We start from the raw sequence: 20,338 nt of genomic DNA, 5'->3' as shown, positions 1-20,338 counted from the left end.
CGTAAGCGCCAAACCCTCCACTTCATCCCACGCCTCTCCCTCTTCCTTCTCCCTCCTTTTCTTTAATCTGATAATCCCCCCCCCCCCCCCGGGGGTGTTGTTGTTGAATTCTTAGTCGAAGGCCGTTTACTCTCTCTCTCTCTCTGCATTTTCGCCTGCGATTCCCTCTGTGTCTCAGCCATTGTCCTCATTCTCCTGAATTTCACAGTCATTCCCTCCTCTTCTTCACTCAGCTCTCTCCCGTTGACTCACATTCGCATCGCTTACTTGTTATGTTATCATTGCCACACTCACATTTTTCTCCTTGCTTGAAACTGATCTGAATTCCTGATCTCGAATGTTGATTTGCATTGGTTCAGAACGCAATGTCGGTGCCTCCGTGGCTTGAGCCCCTGCTAACCACTTCCTTCTTCAGCGTCTGCCGCTTTCACGGCGACGCCGCCAGGAGCGAGTGTAACATGTTTTGCCTTGACTGCAATCGCGACGCATTTTGCTTCTATTGCCGTTCCTCCAGACACAAGGATCATCAAGTCATTCAGGTATATATCCTCCTCTGCTTCTTCTTGTTAGTTAATTTCTTGATGCGGCATTTGGACAATGTGAATAATTAAGATTGAAATGGGTAATTACTAATACGGATTGATTTGTTGCGGGCTGCTGTTCGTTGTGAATTTGAATTATTAGATAAGGCGATCTTCGTATCACGATGTGGTGAGAGTGTCTGAGATTCAGAAAGTCCTGGACATAAGTGGGGTTCAGACGTATGTGATAAACAGCGCGAGAGTCCTGTTCCTGAACGAGCGGCCTCAGCCAAAATCTGGGAAAGGAGTAGCTCACATTTGTGAGATTTGTGGAAGAAGCCTCCTGGACCCATTCCGCTTCTGTTCTTTGGGCTGTAAGGTGAGATATCTCTCTCTCTCTCTCTCTTCCCCCTTCTCCCTCTCTCTCTTGCTTCATATATCATTTTCAATATGCACATCATTCACAACTCACAATCATCTTCATCATATGGCCATAACACCCACCACCCATACATGTCGTCACCTACATTTGAAAACACATCACCATCATAATTATAATCCCACCGCTACCTCGCTCGCTGTTCATAATCTTGATTATCTCGCCATATGAACATGCTCACACCATAATTAATGAATACTGGGAGGCCCTGCATTGACATTTCCATTTGTTTATACAAATCATAAACAATATCCCCATTATGATAATCAAAGCAGAGCAGGGAGCGTGAGTTTTATAATCAGTAGGGATAATTATTGACAGTGGATGGGAACATGGGGCAGGGTTATGCGTCAGTGAGTAGGGGTAATTATCATTATTGTTATTGTTATTGTATTAATTAAATTAATAACAAGATTCCGTGGGGGGAATCATTTATAGCTTGTGGGAGTGAAGAGAAATGGGGACGCAAGCTTCGCTGTGGAGGGAAACAACGAGGCAACGGAGAGAAGGGAGGGAATATCAAGGAGATCGGTATCAGAAGAGGGATCGCGTGAAGGGTCACAACAAGACATGTATCCGGCCACGCCTCCTCCGCCAGCTGCTTCAACAGCAAGAAGAAGAAAAGGCATTCCTCACAGGGCTCCATTTGCCTCCTAATTATTTATTTTCCACCCACAAATATTGGTACATATTCAATTCCACCCCACCCAACCCAACCCAACCCACCTTTTCTTTTCTTTTTTCTTTTTTTCATATTTATATAACAAACCCCACTGTGAGGGAAAGAACCTCGTTATTTAGCATGATGGAGGGTGGCCCTTTTGCTCGGGGGGGTTTCTGTAGACGCCTTAAAGAGAGGAAAAAGGATATCGATACACAGGAAATTTCTTTCCTTTGCTTTAGGATCTGGGTCCCATCCCTAACACAACAAATTCTCTCTTGTGAAGAACATCCAATAATGCGGATTTGTTTAATATTTGATACTTGCGGGTGTACATGTCATTAAGAAATTCTTTTCATAAAAAGCATTGTCTTTGTGGAGTTCGTTTTATAGTTTTCATTGGCCCACCATCCACATGGCCCGTCCACATAAAGATAACACCACCTTTGTTATTGTTCATTATTATTACGTGCATGTAATATAATCAGGACAGTTCTACTTTCTATTTATCATTGCCAATTTTGGCGTGCTCAGTGTGGTGCCCTCTTTTCTGTTCTGTAACTTGTTTATATTATATTTTTATACATATCCCTTTCTTCTTTCTTTTTCCTCTCCATTTTTCTTTGGCTCTTAATTGTTATTACGTCTTGCTGTCAAGAAAATTAGGAGAAATGGGGAGGGAGGGAAGGTAGCAGATGTTGAAAGATCGTGTTCATTACGTAGCGTCGTTTTCTCTCCAAAACAGATAAGCCAAAGCAATTAGGTATAGAGCAGATGGTAATTGATAGCTACCCAAAGTTTTCAATTCTCAAAACGTGCGTCACACAATAATTCAACTGAAAGGGTAGGTAGATTAAAATTTCTTTTTATTTCCCAATTCAAAAATAGCAACGACTGCAATGTTTGATTAATTATGTCACTAAATTTAAACCAGAATGTAATTTGTCTTCCTCATCATACTTTTCTTCGTGTACATACATGATGACATTAAATATTAGAATTAATTTTTCAAATAAATTTATTATTATTTAACATGCTAAATTATCAGATGTCCCTGAAGCGACATCAAAATACTAATTTAAGTGTAATGAAAAATATGATTTATTGTTTGTCACTAGTGAACTGACTTTGCTTTGCTTTCCAGGGTCCCCAGACAAGAGTTATCCTACACTATGGACCTAATAATTAATTTACCCATGACGATATAAAGTTTAGATGCTCTTATGCGCTCTGTCCTTTTCTGTCTACTCACTTGCAAATGAACACACACAGCGCAGTTCCAACTTCCACACAAAACAAAAATGACAACACATTTTTTATTCTCTCACACACTTTACTTTTTTTAAAAAAAAAACAAGACCCCCCCCCCCAAAAAAAGAGAAAAAACTCTTCACTTCATCTCAACCTTACCTTGCTTGAACTCGCCAATTCTCCGATTTAAAGATGCACCTTATTGCCAATAGGCCAAATAGGACTTCAGCAAAGATGTACCTTATTGCATTATGTTGTTGTGGGCGCCATTTAAGCAGCAGACTGAAAGGAAAATTTTCAAACGTATTAATATGCTGTAGCAATAAGCTTTATGGGTGCCGTGAAACAATATTATATATAGTTCGTGTTTAAAAAAAAAAAAAGGAGTGAGCATTTCAATAAAAGGGCACAACCAATGAACTATTATGGATCTATTGGCATAGCTTTAAAAATCACTTATAAGCACATTTTACGCAAGTTAAGATAAAATTTCTCTCACATATTTATTTCTTATTCCGCAAATTACGATTAAAAAATACTTATAAATTATTCCAAACGGCTCCTGTATAAACCGAAAAGAGACAACTTGTATGGAAAACAGGCGATATTTTTTTTTTGTCAGCCATATTATGCTGAATTGAAGCGTTATTGTTGACAATCCTGAAGCTTATCTTCAGACAAATCATTACACACAAATCAAAATACACATAGGATGCATTTGGAATAAAAATGTGTTAGTGTATCCTTGAACGTATGGTAACGAAATCCCACTAATTAATCATGTACTTTGTGCATTTTCTTTTGGTTACACTCATCTAATGCCTAGTTCATCAGTATTAATACACACACACATCACTCACTTACCTACAAATCTCTGGGAAATTAAAGGTTAAACCTGCAAAAGTTGAGCGATATAAAGCATTACATGCAAACGAAGATGCGAATGTTTGTCACACAACAATTTATGATCGGGCCATTCTTGTGCCACATTCAGCATATCTATATGCTCCGTCATGAAGCCAAAAGGCTACAGTATAAACGATGCATGTGCGTTTATCTTCTTTGTACACATGTGTGAAAAATTTATTACGGTTGAATTCTTGGAGAGGCCAGAACGATTCAAGAAAGAATAAGAACAATAAAGCCCATTCAACGCAATATCCGGCTCATTAAAAGAGAACCATCAAACAAAACCTAATTATCTCAATTCGGTAGAATGCCTTTGGATCTATCATTTCGACTATTCCGAAACTGCGCAAAAGACATCATCAACATGGACGACACGTGATCAAGCGCTTTAGCGTGCGCAATCCCAATCCCTGCAGCGACAGAGGGCGAAGAAGAAGAAGAAGCAGCAGCTTTATTTGCCTCGTCTCTTTGTATGCTGACGGAAACATACGACGAATGATCCATGGACAGAGACCTCTTCATCCCTACCATCAAATCCTGAGGCTTTTCCTGCTCGTGACGATACGCCACAGAGAGAGAGTGCTGAAGCGTGGCGGCGCCGGGAGGGGCCCGTGACGTCGAACCAGAAGCGGCAATGTTGTGATCACTTTGAATATGACAGACCCTTGGTTCAGCATCAACAACAGTTTCTGAAGCCACAGGCAGGGACGGCGGAGGGGCTATAATTAAGGGCGCTCGACAAATGGGACAATTGGAATTTTGAGCGAACCAGAGATCGATGCAAGGTATGTGAAAGGCATGACTACAAGAAGGCAATAACCGAACCTTTTCTCCATCCTGCAATTCGCCCAAGCAAATAACGCATTCAGTTTGGTCCAAACGAAAGGCGTCATCTTTCTTGTGAGAGTAAGGCAGAATTGGGATTTTCTTGAGGATTTCAGGGTCGACGCCGCAGGGAATGTCCTCGGGGGGCGGACTTATTGGCTGAGGGATTTGCTGCAACTGTCGTCGGCCTTGAAGGCAGAGCCTGAAGAGGATGAAGTGGTACGTGGCTAGGGCGACGCAGGAGCAGATGATGCCGGCGCCGGAGATGATGAGAGGGTTCACGAAGTAGCCCAGTTGGCCTTGCCCTTCAACGTTGTTGGTGTTGCTGTTGCTGTTCATGTCTCGTGTTCTTTCTTTTTCTGTCTGGGTGTGCCACTTGCTTTAACATGCGGTTAATTATGGTAGACCGAGTTTATGGTTTTTTTCGCTTTCAGATGTTAGTTAGTTCCAATAAAGCTGGGAGCCGTTGGGTTGACTGCTACCGAGATTTGCTTGGCATGACCTCCACGTAGCACCTTTAGACTCTGCGATCTCATCACCCAGCTCCATTCTGGTGGTACTGTATTGGACAAGTGTAACTGTTTGTGTTCTTCCATTATTGCGGGTCCCCCTTTCGCTCCTTCTTATGAGTATTTCACTTGGCTAGAATAAAACGTAATAAAATAATTTTAAACGGCTCTTGGATGCCAGTTCATCTGATGGTCCTTAGAAAAAATTGTCTTTTAATTTTCTGGTTAGTTTGAATAAAATTGTCTTTTAATTCCGCAACTAGAACGCTTTCTATGACAGATACATAATTGTATATTCTCCAATATTTTTTTTTGAAGAAAATTCTAGAATGTAATGAGAATGGAGCGCTTAAAAATTAAAACCCAGAAATATTTTCATATTTGTTGCTAAAAAACACGTCGTCGCCTGGACCTTGTGTTTCCGCGATCCAAAAGACGAACGAAGTCAAAACCTTGGAAGCCCAATAGACTACAGCAAAGGGTCTAGTCGTACACACCTCCGCTTTTGGACCAGAATACACCGCAGATGTCCAAAACAGACGAGAGCACAAACATATATGTCTTCTTTCTTTCTGCCTTTTCTTTTGGAGGAAGCGAGCAAGAACATGCACGCTTTGTAATGAACATATTACAATACCCATGATCCATGATAATTTTTTTAAAAAAAAAAATTCAGTGAGGGTGGATTTTATTTTGTTTTAATATTATTTACGTATGTCCTGATTATGAAAAATTTGTATAATTTCTGGGGGAAAAAAAAAGGCAAGGCGATTAATGTGACTTCATCTAGTAATAATAAGTGAAGAAGAAAAAAAAATTATGTTGGCAAAAAGAAGAGGAAGAAGAAAAATCGCACTTCTCGGATCGTTGACTTGTACATCTAATTATCTTGGTCAGTGGGGCTCCTATTTTCAATTCGACCATTGACTTCTAACCATTTATCAATTCATTTTTCGTGTTCGTACCATCAGATGTCTCGTGCTTGCAAGCCTGTCTCGGATCATTTGCTTTGTTTAGTGAAGACGCAAGTCATGCGTGTGTATTAAAATTTAAAAATTGATGGTATCTCTTATCTTATTCATAAGATGTTATTTGTAGGTTATAAACGATATTTTATAATTAAGATAAGAGGAAATATTAAATTAAATACAAGAATTAATAAATGTAAAATTTATTTTATGTTTATTTTTCTAATGCATATTTAAAAGGTTTCATTTCATTTAATAAAAATATACTGTTAATGAGGATGACAACCTGGGGGAATAATTATCGAATCTTTTGATTGAGCTTATAATTGACGGATAACTTGCTCTATTTTATTTCCTTGTATGGTTTTTTTTTATTCGACTACTGACTTTTTTATCATTTGTCAAATTATTTGGGTGATTCTAAAACATCAGAAGTCTTACTCCTGAAAACCTGCATTGCTTCTAGTGGTTTATTTTTGAAAAATGATTTGATTTTGATAAATTTCTAAAAGCCAGAAGAAAATTATTGTTAACAAATTTCCATTTGTTCTTATCACGTCGTGAATTAGGTTTGATTCACCAAACATAAGGGTAAAGAGGTTCTTCACTTTTCTTTCTTTCTATTTCCATATATTTCTCATCTCAACTTTTTAGATTAAAAGCTTAACGGTCTAGATTTTATGCTTTTAAAAATAATTTTATAAAATATTTTTTATTATTATTTTGAATTATACTGACTAAAAATTTAATAGTTTTATTTGATTTTATTTATTTAGTTTTAAAATTTTAATATTTTACTTATAATTTTATAAATATGAAATATAAACTGTTAAAATCCCAATCCTATGACTTATGAGTGAGATGAGAAGTAGATAAAAATAAGAGAAAAAAGAAGGGGGCACCTTTTGCCTCTGAACACAATAATCACTTGGTGATTTTCTTTTCACTTGTTTAATTAAAATAATAATTTTATTCATAAAAAGATAGCAGCCGCAGCAACCCTGTCCACCTGGCTTCGAGAAGACGAGAATAACACAAGCGACGGATATCATATGTGAAGTGGGCTTTTGGCAGCGACAAGGTGAATTCAAACTCAACCCTTTTTCCACCAAAAAGACTCGGCCCTTTTTTATTTTTTCTTTTTTTGGGTGAGCCTACGCTGTCAGATTCAGGGTTCATGAGGAATATAGTTTTTTTAGGGAAAATAAATTCATTACCAGAGATTTTAAAGTCAGGTGCATTTTTTTGGTCCAAAAAATTAGATTGATCGATAATAAATTGAATATTTCATAAGATTTAAATATTACGTTTTCATGATGCAAATTTAATACTCCTCCAATCCTTAATACATGACTTAATTATTGAGTTAGTTTTGGTTTTAGATATAAGACTCATTTATCATATTTATCAATTTTCTCTAAATTATTCCTATAGATACTCCCTTAACCATAATCAAGTAAAAGAGGGAGGGGAGGTATTAAGAAAGATGATTATGGTATTTTAGGAAAAATACATCACATTTTTTATAATTAACTAACTTACCTAACTTTTTTTAATCTAATCAAATTAATTAAATGGGTCTTATATTAAGATTCAGAGTAGTAACTTGAATCGATTTAGAAGCTGGCGGGAAATAAAATATATCGGTATTAATAATATTATTAATATTGTTCTAAGGAAAGGGAATCTCTTTATTCCTATTCACATGAAGTAGTGAGATTGACGTTGCAAAACAGCCACCACCCAGTCTCTATCTGAAATAAGCTCCGTCCACGCAAACCTCAACTATTACGGGACGAGACAACCAACCTCAAAGCATGCTCTCCAAATGTGTCTCCCTCCGTCCTCAGGCCACCCCTCCAATCTGCAACACCCAAAAGCCCTCTTCTTATTACTCCCCCACTCATGTCTCCCCATTCTCGGTCCCCAAACCCACCAATCTCCGTCACGCCCTTCACCATTCCTCCCCTTTACGCAACATGAGATGTTCCAGTTCCGGCAACCCTCTCCAGTTCGAATTCGATTCTTCCCTCACCAATGACGACCTCCGGCCCACCACTCCCGCTGAACGCACATTCTCTGGCTTGGAATTGGCCACCCTCTGGGTGGGTCTGGTGGTGGGTGTCCCTTCGTATTACCTCGCTGGCAGCCTCGTCGACCTCGGTATGTCATGGTGGCAGGGCATAGCCACGGTGGTCGCAGCCAACGCTGTCCTTTTGGCCCCTCTGGTGCTCACCGGTCATCCCGGCGCTCGCTACGGCATATCGTTCCCGGTTCTTGCGAGATCATCGTTTGGCATCCACGGTGCGCATATTCCCACTCTTATACGAGCTCTCGTTGGGTGTGGTTGGTATGGGATTGAGTCTTGGATCGGTGGAGAGGCCATCTTCCTCCTCTTACCAAATTCAATCAAACACACTCGATTCTCTCAGAGTCTTGCTTGGCTCGGTACTTCCCCACTTGAATTTGCTTGTTTTTTGATCTTCTGGGTGGCACAATTGGCCATTGTGTGGAGAGGAATTGATGGGATTCGAAAGCTGGAGAAGTACTCTGCTCCAATACTCATTCTCCTCACTTCCTGCCTTCTAATTTGGTCTGGCATCAAAGCTGGTGGGTTTGGTCACATGCTTTCCTTATCCTCTAGGCTATCCAATTCAGAGTTTTGGTCTCTATTTTTCCCATCTCTAACTGCCAACATAAGCTTTTGGGCTACGGTGGCTCTGAACATCCCTGATTTTACTCGCTATGCTAAGAGCCAAACTGATCAAGTCGTTGGTCAGATTGGGCTTCCCATCTTCATGGGAGCATTTACATTCGTCGGACTCGCAGTGACATCATCGACGAAAGTAATATTTGGGCAAGTCATTTCTAACCCAATTCAACTGCTTGGCCAGATTGGTGGCTTCACCACGATGCTTCTAGCCATTCTTGGAATAAGCCTTGCCACTATCACTACTAATATTGCTGCTAATGTTGTGGCACCTGCAAATGCGCTTGTGAATCTGAGCCCCTCGTGGTTCACTTTCAGAAGAGGGGCTATAGTCACTGCTTTGCTTGGGATTATTTTTCAACCATGGAGGCTTCTCAAGTCCAGTGAGAGCTTTGTGTATACGTGGCTGGTTGGGTATTCTGCGTTCGTAGGTCCTATTGCGGGGATTCTTTTAGCCGATTACTATCTTGTACAATCGACCAATTTGAGCATCAGAGACTTGTACTCTCGCAGTCCTGATGGAGCTTACTATTACACAGGGGGTTTTAATTTGGCAGCGATGGTGGCTCTGATTATTGGGATTTGCCAGTAATCCCTGGTTTCTTGCAGAAAGTTGGAGTTTTGACTTCAAATATTCCTGAAGCTTTTGCGGTGATATACAGCAACGCTTGGTTTATCAGCTTCTTCTCCGCTGGATTCGTGCATGGGTTCTATCTCGTTTCACAAGAAAGCCAAATAAATAGAATTCCTCGTTCCTGTTTCGCAACTTCTGTGAAAGATAAAATGCTTTTACACGATAGGGAGTAGGACCAGAAAAGGTTACCAAAGCCTACAAGGAGAGTATGTTAGCTTGGAGGTAGACGGTTCAGTTACCCAGGAAGGACACAGCGGATGTGGAGGAGTCATACGGAACAGTGAAGGAGCTTGGACATGTGGTTTCAGTTGTAAAATCAGTTCGGTTCCCTCAACTATTGCTGAAGTCTTAGCCATGTTTCAAGTCCTAAAGCTTTGCTGGTCAAGAGGTTTTCGAAGCATCATTCTCTATTCTGATTGTACTGAAGCTCTTAACCTCATTTTGAGAGGTTATTCTCAGAATCACCCTTTTCAAGACATCATTGAGGATACTAGTATACTCTTCAATTACAACTGGAGGGTCCTACTTACCTTTTCTCTTAGGGAAGAAATTCCTTTAGCTGATCTTTTAGCTAAAATGTCTTATACTCTAGACAATCCTTTCTGTATTTTTGACCACCCTCCACCTACTTGAATAAGGAGGAAGGGTTGAACTGTTTTGTTTTGGACTCTTTTGTAATATTTTCCAGTTTCAATTAAAAAAAAAAAAGAAGATATAATGCCATGTAATATCATTGGATATCACTGGAAAAAGAGTTACTCAGAGAGAGAGAGGGCCAGATTTGGAGAAAGCAGAACTTTGAACTTGTATTTCTAAATTTGTCAAGTGTTAGTGTCACGCAGGTGAAGGTTCTATACTTGACATCAGATGAGAAACAGCAGATTCAACGAGCTGGCAGTTATTTAACAGACGGACGTATCACAAACTTCTAAGTTGCAAGTTATCTTATTTTGATTAATTAGTCTTAACCAAAGTAAAGGGAAGCTGTTGAACAGTAGTAAATTAGTAATGGAAAACATGCAAGGAAACTGCTTTTCTCGTGTTGTCTTGCATAATGAAAAATGATATTCCTGTCCATTTTCTTGAGCAATACTAGGCGCTGCTTCATTCAGGGAGAATAGATCTTATAGTTCCAAGTTGAATTATACACGTCTTTAGTATTAAATACTTTACTTGAGCTTGATATTTTTTTTATATCCTAAACAAGATATCTTTAATTTTATAAAGTGGCCTTAGTTCTTTCCCTTGAGCAGTGGTCCGCAAGAGAAAATAGAGAACCCTTTGGGCTTTGTGGCCTTTCTAGCGCCTCTGGTGAAAGTCCGGCGAAAGATATAAAAGAAATGGTTCAACCATTTCAGTCCATGACGTTCCCTACCTACCCATACCAATAATTGTGACTTGAGATGAGGTTGGGCCTACACTGCTTCAAGTGTCCGAATTAACCAAAAACTCTCACAGGAATTAAGAAATGGGCTAATTCATCAGTTGTTACTCTCTGATCCCCGCTCCAGCTGTCTTATGAATAATGTCCAGTAACCTGGCCAAAGAAAATACAACTGTTTTTGTTAAGTACTTTTGAGTTGTGATATCGTTTAACCCCAATAAATCAATAAAACCTAACACGCTGAAGTTTTTATTAAAATTATTTAAACGCCAGCAGATTAACTATTTAACCACCTACCCAGGCACATGGATACCTTGCCAGAACGCCACCTCACCCACCCGCGCGTTCGCGCTCACCCGCACCTCCGGACCTGTGTAATGCTAACATGAGTGCACATGCATATTAGATAACATGGTACTTCTCCGTTGTATTTTACACAAACAAAAAAAAAATCTTAAATTTTATTAATTTTTATTTAAAATTTAGTAATTTTTTAAATTTATTCTTATTTAATATCTATTATATCTTATGTTAACAAAGTCAAAACCATAGCAAATGGAGAGTAAAATAGTACATCCACATAAAAAATTTCTCTCAGTTTCTTATAAATGGGACTAAAAAATCTCTTCTCTTTGCACCCTGTAAATAGGACCAGAGGAGTATATATATGTAAAAAAGACTAGTATAAAATAATATGAGTTCGAAATGTGTATTATGTTGTATTGTGTATTTGATGATGAATATATCTACTTTTTTTAATTACTAGTATCAATATTATATATGAAAGCACGCACATTTTGAACTACTGAAACTTTGTCTATGAACCCTGATCGTAATTAATTAACAACGCAAAGACAGGGATATGCTATTTTTTAATTTATACAAAAAAAAATTCAAGTCTCGGAAACCCCTGAGAAGAAAAAGCTGGGAAAAATTATATAACATGTTTATATAGTTGAAGTGGGCGTATACCGAAACCATTCTTCGAAGATGAACACGTGCTTCATCGTGTGACGTTGGACGGACAGGAACATGATCTCCCCCTCCCCTAGTTACCAGCTTTAATCCATCTAATGCTCCTTTAGTGGGTTTATTTTTGGTCAAACCATTTCATTGAAAAGAAAAGAACCAGAAATGACATCAAAAGTTTCCCGCGTGAAACGATGAAGGGAAAAATGGATACAAGGACAAACGGATGCAATCAAGTTTAAGAGAGCTTTATGAATTTACATTATATTGAAGATGCCCGAAACTCAGATGATAGATTTTAATTAGAATCTGCAATGTAGTTTTAAGAGATTGATTCTTCCTACTGATAAATATTTCATCCTTTAATAACCCTCATGCCAATTCTCGCAATTAGAAAATGATGGGAGGAGAGAGCAATAGAGAGAACTTTTTGACTTTGATCAGTTGGAATATTTTGCAATTCTTTAAAGGGCCTCAAAGTCTAAGGCCTTTTAAAAAACGGAAATCTGCAGAGTACTTATGAATACAATGAACTGGCTAACAGAAAACCAGCGAAGAAATATCAGTGTGACAGACAGGACATAGAATCTAGCAGTGAATTAGTGCGTCTCATTAACACATGTATATCTAGAGCATGCAACGAATAGAGAACAAAATTACAGCAATTAGAAGTAGCTAGGTAGCTAGCTAGCTAGCTTGGGAACACGGACATGCTAACCAACTTGGAACCTGCAGAGAGTCTCTTATTAGTGGCTATGGGCTGTGGTGGGTGAGGCACGTAAGACAAACGCATGACAGTACAGTGTCAGCTTGAATCTCAAATCACCGATGTAAATCACTCCCAAGACATACAAATATATAATGATGACTAAGATTGAGCATTGGTAGCCATAGGGTCGTGCAACTTGCGGCTGACGATTGAATTACAAAATGGGATTTTGGCTAATTCGCTTCAATGTCTTTTGCAGGGTCGTTTACTGGTTTATTTGTCACCTACTGCTCTAGAATATCTACGCGGACTCTTGTATATATACGTGAGACTCCAGCCATGCACACATATATAATATCTATTTGGTCTTCATATTATTAAACGACAATTGCAAAGTTCAAAGAGCTTCAAGCTCACACACAACAGCTGTAATGCATGGTCATGGTCGGATAAGCTTTTCTTTCCTATTCTCAATCTCTGGACAGGGCCCCACATGTCGAATTATTAGTTAATTAATTACACTACTGTTCTGTTATACCCTACATTATTTTTATAATTGGCGAAGCATTGGCTTAAATTCACTTCATCCCAGCTAGCTAGGGTTTGGTTAAGAAAAGCGATCTTGTGTGCGCGTGTAGGTCAATGGTTCTGTCGGTATTCGTTTCCAATACTGCAATGCATGGCCAGGCCTTGCACAACTTTCAGATTTGCCATATATGGCAAGAACTAGACGCATACTTTCTATTTATAAGAAAAATAAATTAATTATATATGTCATCTCTATAATTTTGATTTCACTGAAACTCGCTCCTTTATTTTTAATTTCGTTCAACTTTGTTCCTCTAATTTTGACACACATTAAGAAAAATAATTAAAATTAATTATTGTTCCTGATTGTTTTCAAAAAATATCCCGGCATTTCAAAATTACTTTTCAACAAAGTGTTTAGCATTCATGTCAAAATTAAGTAAGATAGAGGGATGGTTATAATTATAAATGAAATATTTTAAAATATGGATACATATAATTTCTTTTTGACCTTGGAATTGATGTATAATTTCATATATACCTTTTTTTAAAAGTTCTTATATAAAAAATTACGATATCAAGTAGAGACCATATGCCCGATACAGAATATCTTTGGAATCAGTCGGAAAAATGAATCCGTGAACAATCGGTTTTTCTTTTAAAAGAAATTAATAAGCCAAAACTATATTATTTTGTGTTATTAATTATCTTTTGGTTATTTCTTCTTTAGTTTTATATATATTTGATGATTTATTGATGGTTCTAATCAATCATAGAATCTTGTGCTAATTCCATAAATGTTATCTAAGGTTTTTTTTTTTTTAAATTTCATGCATATTCTTTGAATTATATAAATTTAATTAAAATAGGTTTGACTACCGTCGGAAGATTTATTATTTAGGGACGTAACTGGCTAAGTGTATTATCTCAGCATATTTGACTTTCATAAACTATATTTAGTCCAGGTTTCAAGTTTAGATGGATTCTCTCAACTCTCTCTCCGTCCACACACACACACACTGTATAATTAATTTTGACTTTTGAGACTCTCCAAAAACAATAGACTGATTATTATCTAATTGATATCGGGCCTTGCATAAGTGAGCGCGATCTAGCTATACATTGATTATGCATACCTACATATTTAAAATTTAAGAAATTAAAGTAGATTCATCTATTTCAAGAATTTTATACGCTCATCGTTCAGTACTCTTGGAACACATGTATTTTCCTTAATCTTGTAAATCTTAACGTATATATGCACCCGCACTTCGCGCGTAAATACAGTCCAATTCCGCCATTATATAAAAGAAATGATGACATTAATTTGGCAAAAAGTACAAGCGTTATTATTTTTCTCCAACTGCAGATAATATTTTAGGCAGTGCCTATAGCTTTGGATCCAAACCCTAGCCCTTTTATAGTTATAATATAAAATTCAGCTGTTTGAAAAACTCCACCCGACTGGTTTAGCGTCAAGAGAAAAATTAAGGAGATTCATAATTAATTAAGCAAGCAGTTCTCATTGTCAATTTTAATTTGCGTGTTTCCATCATTTAACTTATCTATCAAAGTTACCATGAAAATTGGTAATTGACAACGTTTTCATCAGTCGACCGCCAAATGAATTGGCGAGAGTGACTGAACGAATGAATCGAAGTCAAGAAGTTCGTGCTTCATTTACATAGCAAGCGACTCAGTCCTTTTGTTTTTAAGCAACAAATTACACATTTGTTCTGTCAAATTGACCAACTAATTAGTGGACTATATCAAGCTCTTTAAAATTTGAAGTGGTCCACTACAAATAGAAGGATGAAGGAACCAGACTCGGAGTAATGAGTAATCAGAAGTGTTCACCCTCAGCCAAAAAAAAAAAAGAGTGAAGTTCTTACGATGTGCACATTTTTCTGTCGCTAGTAAGCAGGACACGCTAATGGGGAATTATATGCAGCGATCATACAAAAAGATAATATGAATAAAATAAACCCACTTACTACTATTACTTACCCATTAATAACAGAAATTCTGCCGGGCTGCGAATTTAAAAAGCAATTGCGAGCAGCCTCACACTCGACGTAAATTTGATTATGTGACCTTTCAAAGATTGAGGCTTTTGGCATTTCGCATTAAGGGTTGCTACCTACTAATATTTTATGGTAAAATTTGAATTTCATATTAATAATGACGTGGCAATTAAAGAAGGCTGCTAGCTGCTGGGGGGAGGGCCCAAGAAGAGAGGAGTCGAATTTTTTCAACGAGAGGGATCAATCCGTTCCTTTTCCAAAGTAAGCTGCGAAATTCTACGCCCCATTCACATGTGAGCTCGCGTGAATTTGCTTTCGGGTGTGTGTGTGTGTTCAATGTGCATAGAATGCATTATCCCCCTCACACACACACACCCACACACACAAACAATAATGACGTAACCCAAATAGTAATAATGACATGGAAATATAGAGGTGGGTGGGTTCCGGGTGGGAAAGAGACAAAAGTGTTAAAGTTGAATACTTGAATGGAAGATATGGATTATTAAGCGATGGCCTGGTGGGAGTGTGGCGTCCCTCCAATTCCCTTCCCGTGCTCTGACTCAACTCTTAGTCAACGGTATTCTAACATGGAACAGAACCACTCCTTCCTATTCAGAAACCTCATCCTGGTTTCCTCAAAACTTGCTACTGTTTTCCTCTCCCACTTTCCCTATATATACGCGCTCATCCCAATCCTCCTTCCTACACATGCGTACCAATTAATTTCCAAAGCCCTTTCTGTTCTTTCATTTTTTTTGTCATTGCTCTTTATCTAACAGGTAGGTTGGTTTCTCCCATGCCTTCTTCACCAATGATATACCACATTTTGATCTTTATAAATCCATCCACATGCATGCGCGGCTCTTGAACTCAATTATATATAGACCTATATTAATAGCAAGTTTTAGACTTTACAGGATCACAATTAATTAGGTGCAACTTGCATGTTCCGATTATATTTCTGTATATAAGGCATCACGAGGCTTTCCAAGAATTACATGTTCATGCTTTTACTTGCAACAGGTGATTTGACATGTCTCCTGCAATGTTAGTAGCTGATGACGATGAGAGGTGCTACGACGAAACTGCAGAAAGCCAATATCAGAAAGGTGTGAAGCTGCTCTGTGAAAATGGGCTACATAGGGTACCAAAGAAATACATATTGCCTGCCTCTGAACGATCCAGTAGTACGAATACAGGAGATCCGAATGTTACCAACAGACAAAATCTTCAGTTACCCATCATCGATTTTGCTGATTTGCTGGGTCCAAAGAGGTCCCAGGTCCTCAATTCCCTAGCTGAGGCCTGCCAACTGTACGGATTCTTCCAGGTGTGTGTATATATATTTGGAATCAAGTTCTGGAAGTCACACCACACACACACAGACGCACACACGTTTACTTGAGAGAATACAATCAGAATCCGATGATTCAAGTTTGGCGCAGCTGGTGAATCATGGGATCCCAGAAGATGTTACGAGGAAGATGATAGAAGTGAGTGGGCGGTTCTTCAATCTTGCTTTTGAGGAAAGAGCCAAGTACATGACCCCTGATATCAGGGCTCCTGTTCGATATGGGACCAGCTTCAGCCAAACCAGAGACACTGTCTTCTGTTGGAGGGACTTCTTGAAACTGCAGTGCCATCCCTTGCCAGATTTCCTCCCTCACTGGCCTGCTTCCCCCGTCGACTTGCGGTTAGTCTCTCCCCCCCTGTCTCTGTGAAGTGGTAAACATTTTTTTAACACATTCTTTGTACATTGAGGCTGTTCATTGGTAGTTTGATGAAGCCGCACATTTCTCAAACACCATTAGTTCATTTCTACTAAAATTTAAAATATTGCTGAATGCTGAATTATTAATTGAATTAAGTGGTTATTTGTCAAATATCCAGCACCACCAGCAGGAGCGTACAATACATGACATGAGGCCCAATAGTCTTGTTTAATTATGATTAATTAACTGATTAATTAGTCATCTCACTTTTTTATTTTATATGTCGTTATGTACCCTCATGCGCGGTGTTTTTAATATTTTATAAAGGGAAGTGGCGTCTACCTACGCACAAGAAACCAAACACTTGTTTCTGGCACTAATGGAAGCCATCCTAGAGAGTTTAGGAATTGTGGAAGCCAGCCAAGAGGAGACAGAAAAGAAAGAAATTCTTAAAGACTTCAAAGATGGGAGCCAGATAATGGTGGCCAATTACTACCCACCATGCCCAGAACCAGACCTAACTCTTGGCATGCCTCCTCACTCTGATTATGGCTTCCTCACCCTTCTCCTTCAAGATGACGTCGAGGGCTTGCAGATCCACCATCAACAACATTGGCTTACCGTTGACCCTATGCCTAACGCCTTCGTTGTTAACGTTGGAGATCACTTAGAGGTTGGTGTTTTGCTATGTGTTATCGTTTAATTACATGTAATGCTGGTAAATTCTCTTTGGAGGTTTAAATAATGATTCAAGGATTTTATTTTGTTTTTTGGGGGTTTTGTTAATGGAACAGATATACAGTAATGGGAAGTACAGAGTGTACTACACAGGGTTTTGGTGAACGGTGTGAAGAGTAGAAGATCGGTGGCTTCGTTGCATAGCCTGCCGTTCAACTGCGTGGTGCGACCTTCACCAAAAGTCATAGACGAAATGAATCCGAAGCGTTATAAAGACACAGATTTTGGGAGTTTTCTCGAGTATATTTCCACGAAAGTGCCCAAGAGAAAGGATTTCCTGGAGTCGAGGAAATTGACTAATTAATTTTGGAGAAAATTGGTGAAGATAATGGAGAAATTTGAAAATATGGCGCAGCGGTGGTTTGACTTTGTAATGTCATGTAATCACTACGCATATATATGCCCACCAATCATGTTTTAGTTGGAACCACTCTGATGCTCATTGTCTTTTTTCTTCTCTGTTCTTCATTTTTGCACCACATACATATGTAACAGAAAATTTTGGCAATATTTTTGACAGTATTATTGTTATTATTAATTATTTGATGAAAAGATATGTGGAATGTTTCATATAAAGTTATGTACGTACTCGCACGCAGCAAGGAATTAAGGACCTTAAGCCATACGGTGGATCTAAGTAAATCTCTACAGAAGTGAGCTAATTAAAAACATAGTGAGGAGCGATCTCTTGCTTGATGTAGGTACGTAAACAATTCCAAGAACTTGATAGTAATTAAGTAAGGGCAAGAGATATCCATCGGTGCAGAGTTCAGACCATGCATAAATGCCTCAGTATTTCCCTCAAAAGCCAAATCTTCAAGCGACGGGTTAATTCTTCAGCCCTAAAAACAAAGAGTTTTTTCCAAATTAACCAAAATGCAATCTAAGTAGTTGAGTCAGTTAAAAACAACAATCTTTCATCAAGTCATCATAAGTAGGTCTAATTAAATAATTAGTGCATTCATTGGAATGTTGTCATTTCATTGGATATCTACGAGAGAGATACAAATGTCGCTGCAAGCTCAAGCACACTTTTGGATGAATGTTAACTATATGTACTGTTAATTTTGAACATGCGGTTTCTCCTATTTCAAAGCAGCAAAAGGGGGACAAAACAGTGATTCAGCTTCGTAAGCTAAAATATATATGTAATTTCAGACCAGTTAATACAACATGATCGGATAAATCAATGGGCTGTGCAAGATCAGAACGCAAAAACTCCAAATCAAAGAGACATAAAATCTTCAAGTAATGTGATATGCACAGAGAAATGTGTTTTTTCAGCAATGTCAAGCAACATTCCTGTCCAATATATTACCACAAGAAAGCAAAATTGTGCAAATGAGACTTCAATCACAGTTTCCACAGGCCTTGGTCAAGCTCGCGTTCTCTAACTGCCCCTACATCTCTCCCTACACAAGCCGATCTGACTGTAAGAAAGGACCCTCCACGATAAGATATATTCCCACCAACCTTCCTCAATGCCTGCTCCAAAGCGGAATATTAAGGACTCAGTATTGAGATAGGCCTTTTTTTTAAATCAAATCCCTTTTGCATACATGTAGTTATAAAACTACCATATATAACCACGAGTCCTAGGCACTTAGTTGGGTTCCTTAAACATAAAAAAAACTACAATATATATTAATATTGTTGTGCTGTCTCTTTAATTTGGAGAAGAATAAAACTACGGTCTGCTAGACCGCATGAGGAAAGAAAGAGAGCACCCAGAAATCAAGTGCGACTTCAAATTTCTCATTGAGTCAGCATAAGTAAAATAAACAGGCGATAGTATTGGTGCATTTTGGAATTTGAAAGAAAGAAATATCACAGTCCTTCTTTGATTTAAAATATAAGCTAAACTTTATTGAAGGGGTTTGGTTTTTTTTTATAAGATAACATTAATTTTTATCTAAACATTTAATGAGTTTTTTTTTAAATTTTACTCCATATATTCTCTTTCTTTTTTTACTTATTTAGTACATCTTTTACTTATTCTCTTTATTAATAAAAACACGCATATTTGAAAAATAAATATATGTCTTACATATTTATTATTTTATATTAATTTTAATTAGTTTCTTAATGAACTTAAATAAATAAAATTTAGTTTATATTTTGAACCGGAAGAAGTACTAATTAAGAACGAGGAAAGAAGAAGAAAAAAAAAAATTGGGGCAGTGGGAAAAGAAAAGCAGATGAGCGCAGACAATTAACTCAGATATAAATAAACAACGGTCAAACGTCAATTAATGCAGCGGGAATTCGTTGAATTTTGAAATTGTGCATCTGAAATTTGAGAAATTCAAAACCTGAAACGAATATTTTAAGCGGTCAATGATTCAATGCTCTGGGCTCTTCTATATTTGATGGCCATTGACCAGGACCAAGCTTGCCTTTTGCAATTGACTGACTTTGATAACCAAGTCGTCGCAATGTGAGATCCTCCTTCTCCCCCAACCCCAACCTTACTGGCCCGGAAAAGAAAAATCCCAAGAAAATTTGTCAAGACACTTACTTCTAAGTAATGGATTTCAATGTTCTTGAGTTTGGATTTGGATTTGTATTTTGCAAGTTAGACTTAGGATGTGTTTGGAGGAAATTAAATCATGATTTTAAAAATAATTTTATAATATATGAAGTAAATATATTAAAAATTTGTTTCGGTTTGTGAAAAAAATATTTTTAAAAAAACAGCTTAGGAAATCTGCGAATACCTTTTCAAATACAGGATATAATGTCAAACTTAATTTTTTTAATAAAAAGTATTTAGAGTTTTGAGCCTGACTATGAGCTCTGATAAATTGACATCAAACCAACTTACATTCCCAGCTCTGGCCCCCA

General features: G+C 37.9%; 2 protein-coding genes and 2 pseudogenes across 2 annotated transcripts; 3 read left to right on the top strand and 1 right to left on the bottom strand.

Moving 5' to 3' along the window:
• The first annotated feature begins 150 nt into the window (after nt 1-150).
• LOC114733820 (uncharacterized) lies at nt 151-2,001 on the top strand. Its single transcript, XM_028921319.1, has 4 exons — nt 151-269; nt 360-539; nt 685-900; nt 1,399-2,001. Exons 2-4 carry the CDS (start codon nt 366-368, stop codon nt 1,615-1,617), a joined length of 609 nt encoding a protein of 202 aa, XP_028777152.1. The 5' UTR covers nt 151-269; nt 360-365; the 3' UTR covers nt 1,618-2,001.
• Nucleotides 2,002-3,999: 1,998 nt separating this feature from the next.
• On the bottom strand, nt 4,000-11,104 carry LOC114733818 (RING-H2 finger protein ATL80-like). The gene is made up of 2 exons (XM_028921317.1): nt 11,094-11,104; nt 4,000-4,981 (listed from the first exon to the last, which is right to left on the bottom strand). Exon 2 carries the CDS (start codon nt 4,943-4,945, stop codon nt 4,076-4,078), a length of 870 nt encoding a protein of 289 aa, XP_028777150.1. The 5' UTR covers nt 4,946-4,981; nt 11,094-11,104; the 3' UTR covers nt 4,000-4,075.
• Nucleotides 7,856-10,283, top strand: LOC114733814 (purine-uracil permease NCS1-like; annotated as a pseudogene).
• A 4,893-nt stretch (nt 11,105-15,997) lies between the features above and the next one.
• On the top strand, nt 15,998-18,046 carry LOC114733804 (protein DMR6-LIKE OXYGENASE 2-like; annotated as a pseudogene).
• Nucleotides 18,047-20,338: the final 2,292 nt, after the last annotated feature.

This window comes from Neltuma alba, unplaced genomic scaffold (genome assembly GCF_004799145.2).
Source record: "Neltuma alba isolate B1F8T4 unplaced genomic scaffold, ASM479914v2 tig00013032_pilon, whole genome shotgun sequence".
NCBI lineage: Eukaryota > Viridiplantae > Streptophyta > Magnoliopsida > Fabales > Fabaceae > Neltuma > Neltuma alba.
Note: the sequence above shows the minus strand (reverse complement) of the source record. Positions and strands in the feature narration are given on the sequence as shown.

What these genes read in the sequence shown, in the direction of transcription:
- LOC114733820 (XM_028921319.1), top strand. Translation starts at nt 366, where the DNA reads ATGTCGGTGCCTCCGTGGCTTGAGCCCCTGCTAACCACTTCCTTCTTC. An exon ending in AGGATCATCAAGTCATTCAG is followed by an intron (nt 540 to 684) that starts GTATATATCCTC and finishes TTGAATTATTAG; the next exon opens with ATAAGGCGATCTTCGTATCA. An exon ending in TCTGTTCTTTGGGCTGTAAG is followed by an intron (nt 901 to 1,398) that starts GTGAGATATCTC and finishes AATCATTTATAG; the next exon opens with CTTGTGGGAGTGAAGAGAAA.
- LOC114733818 (XM_028921317.1), bottom strand. Translation starts at nt 4,945, where the DNA reads ATGAACAGCAACAGCAACACCAACAACGTTGAAGGGCAAGGCCAACTG.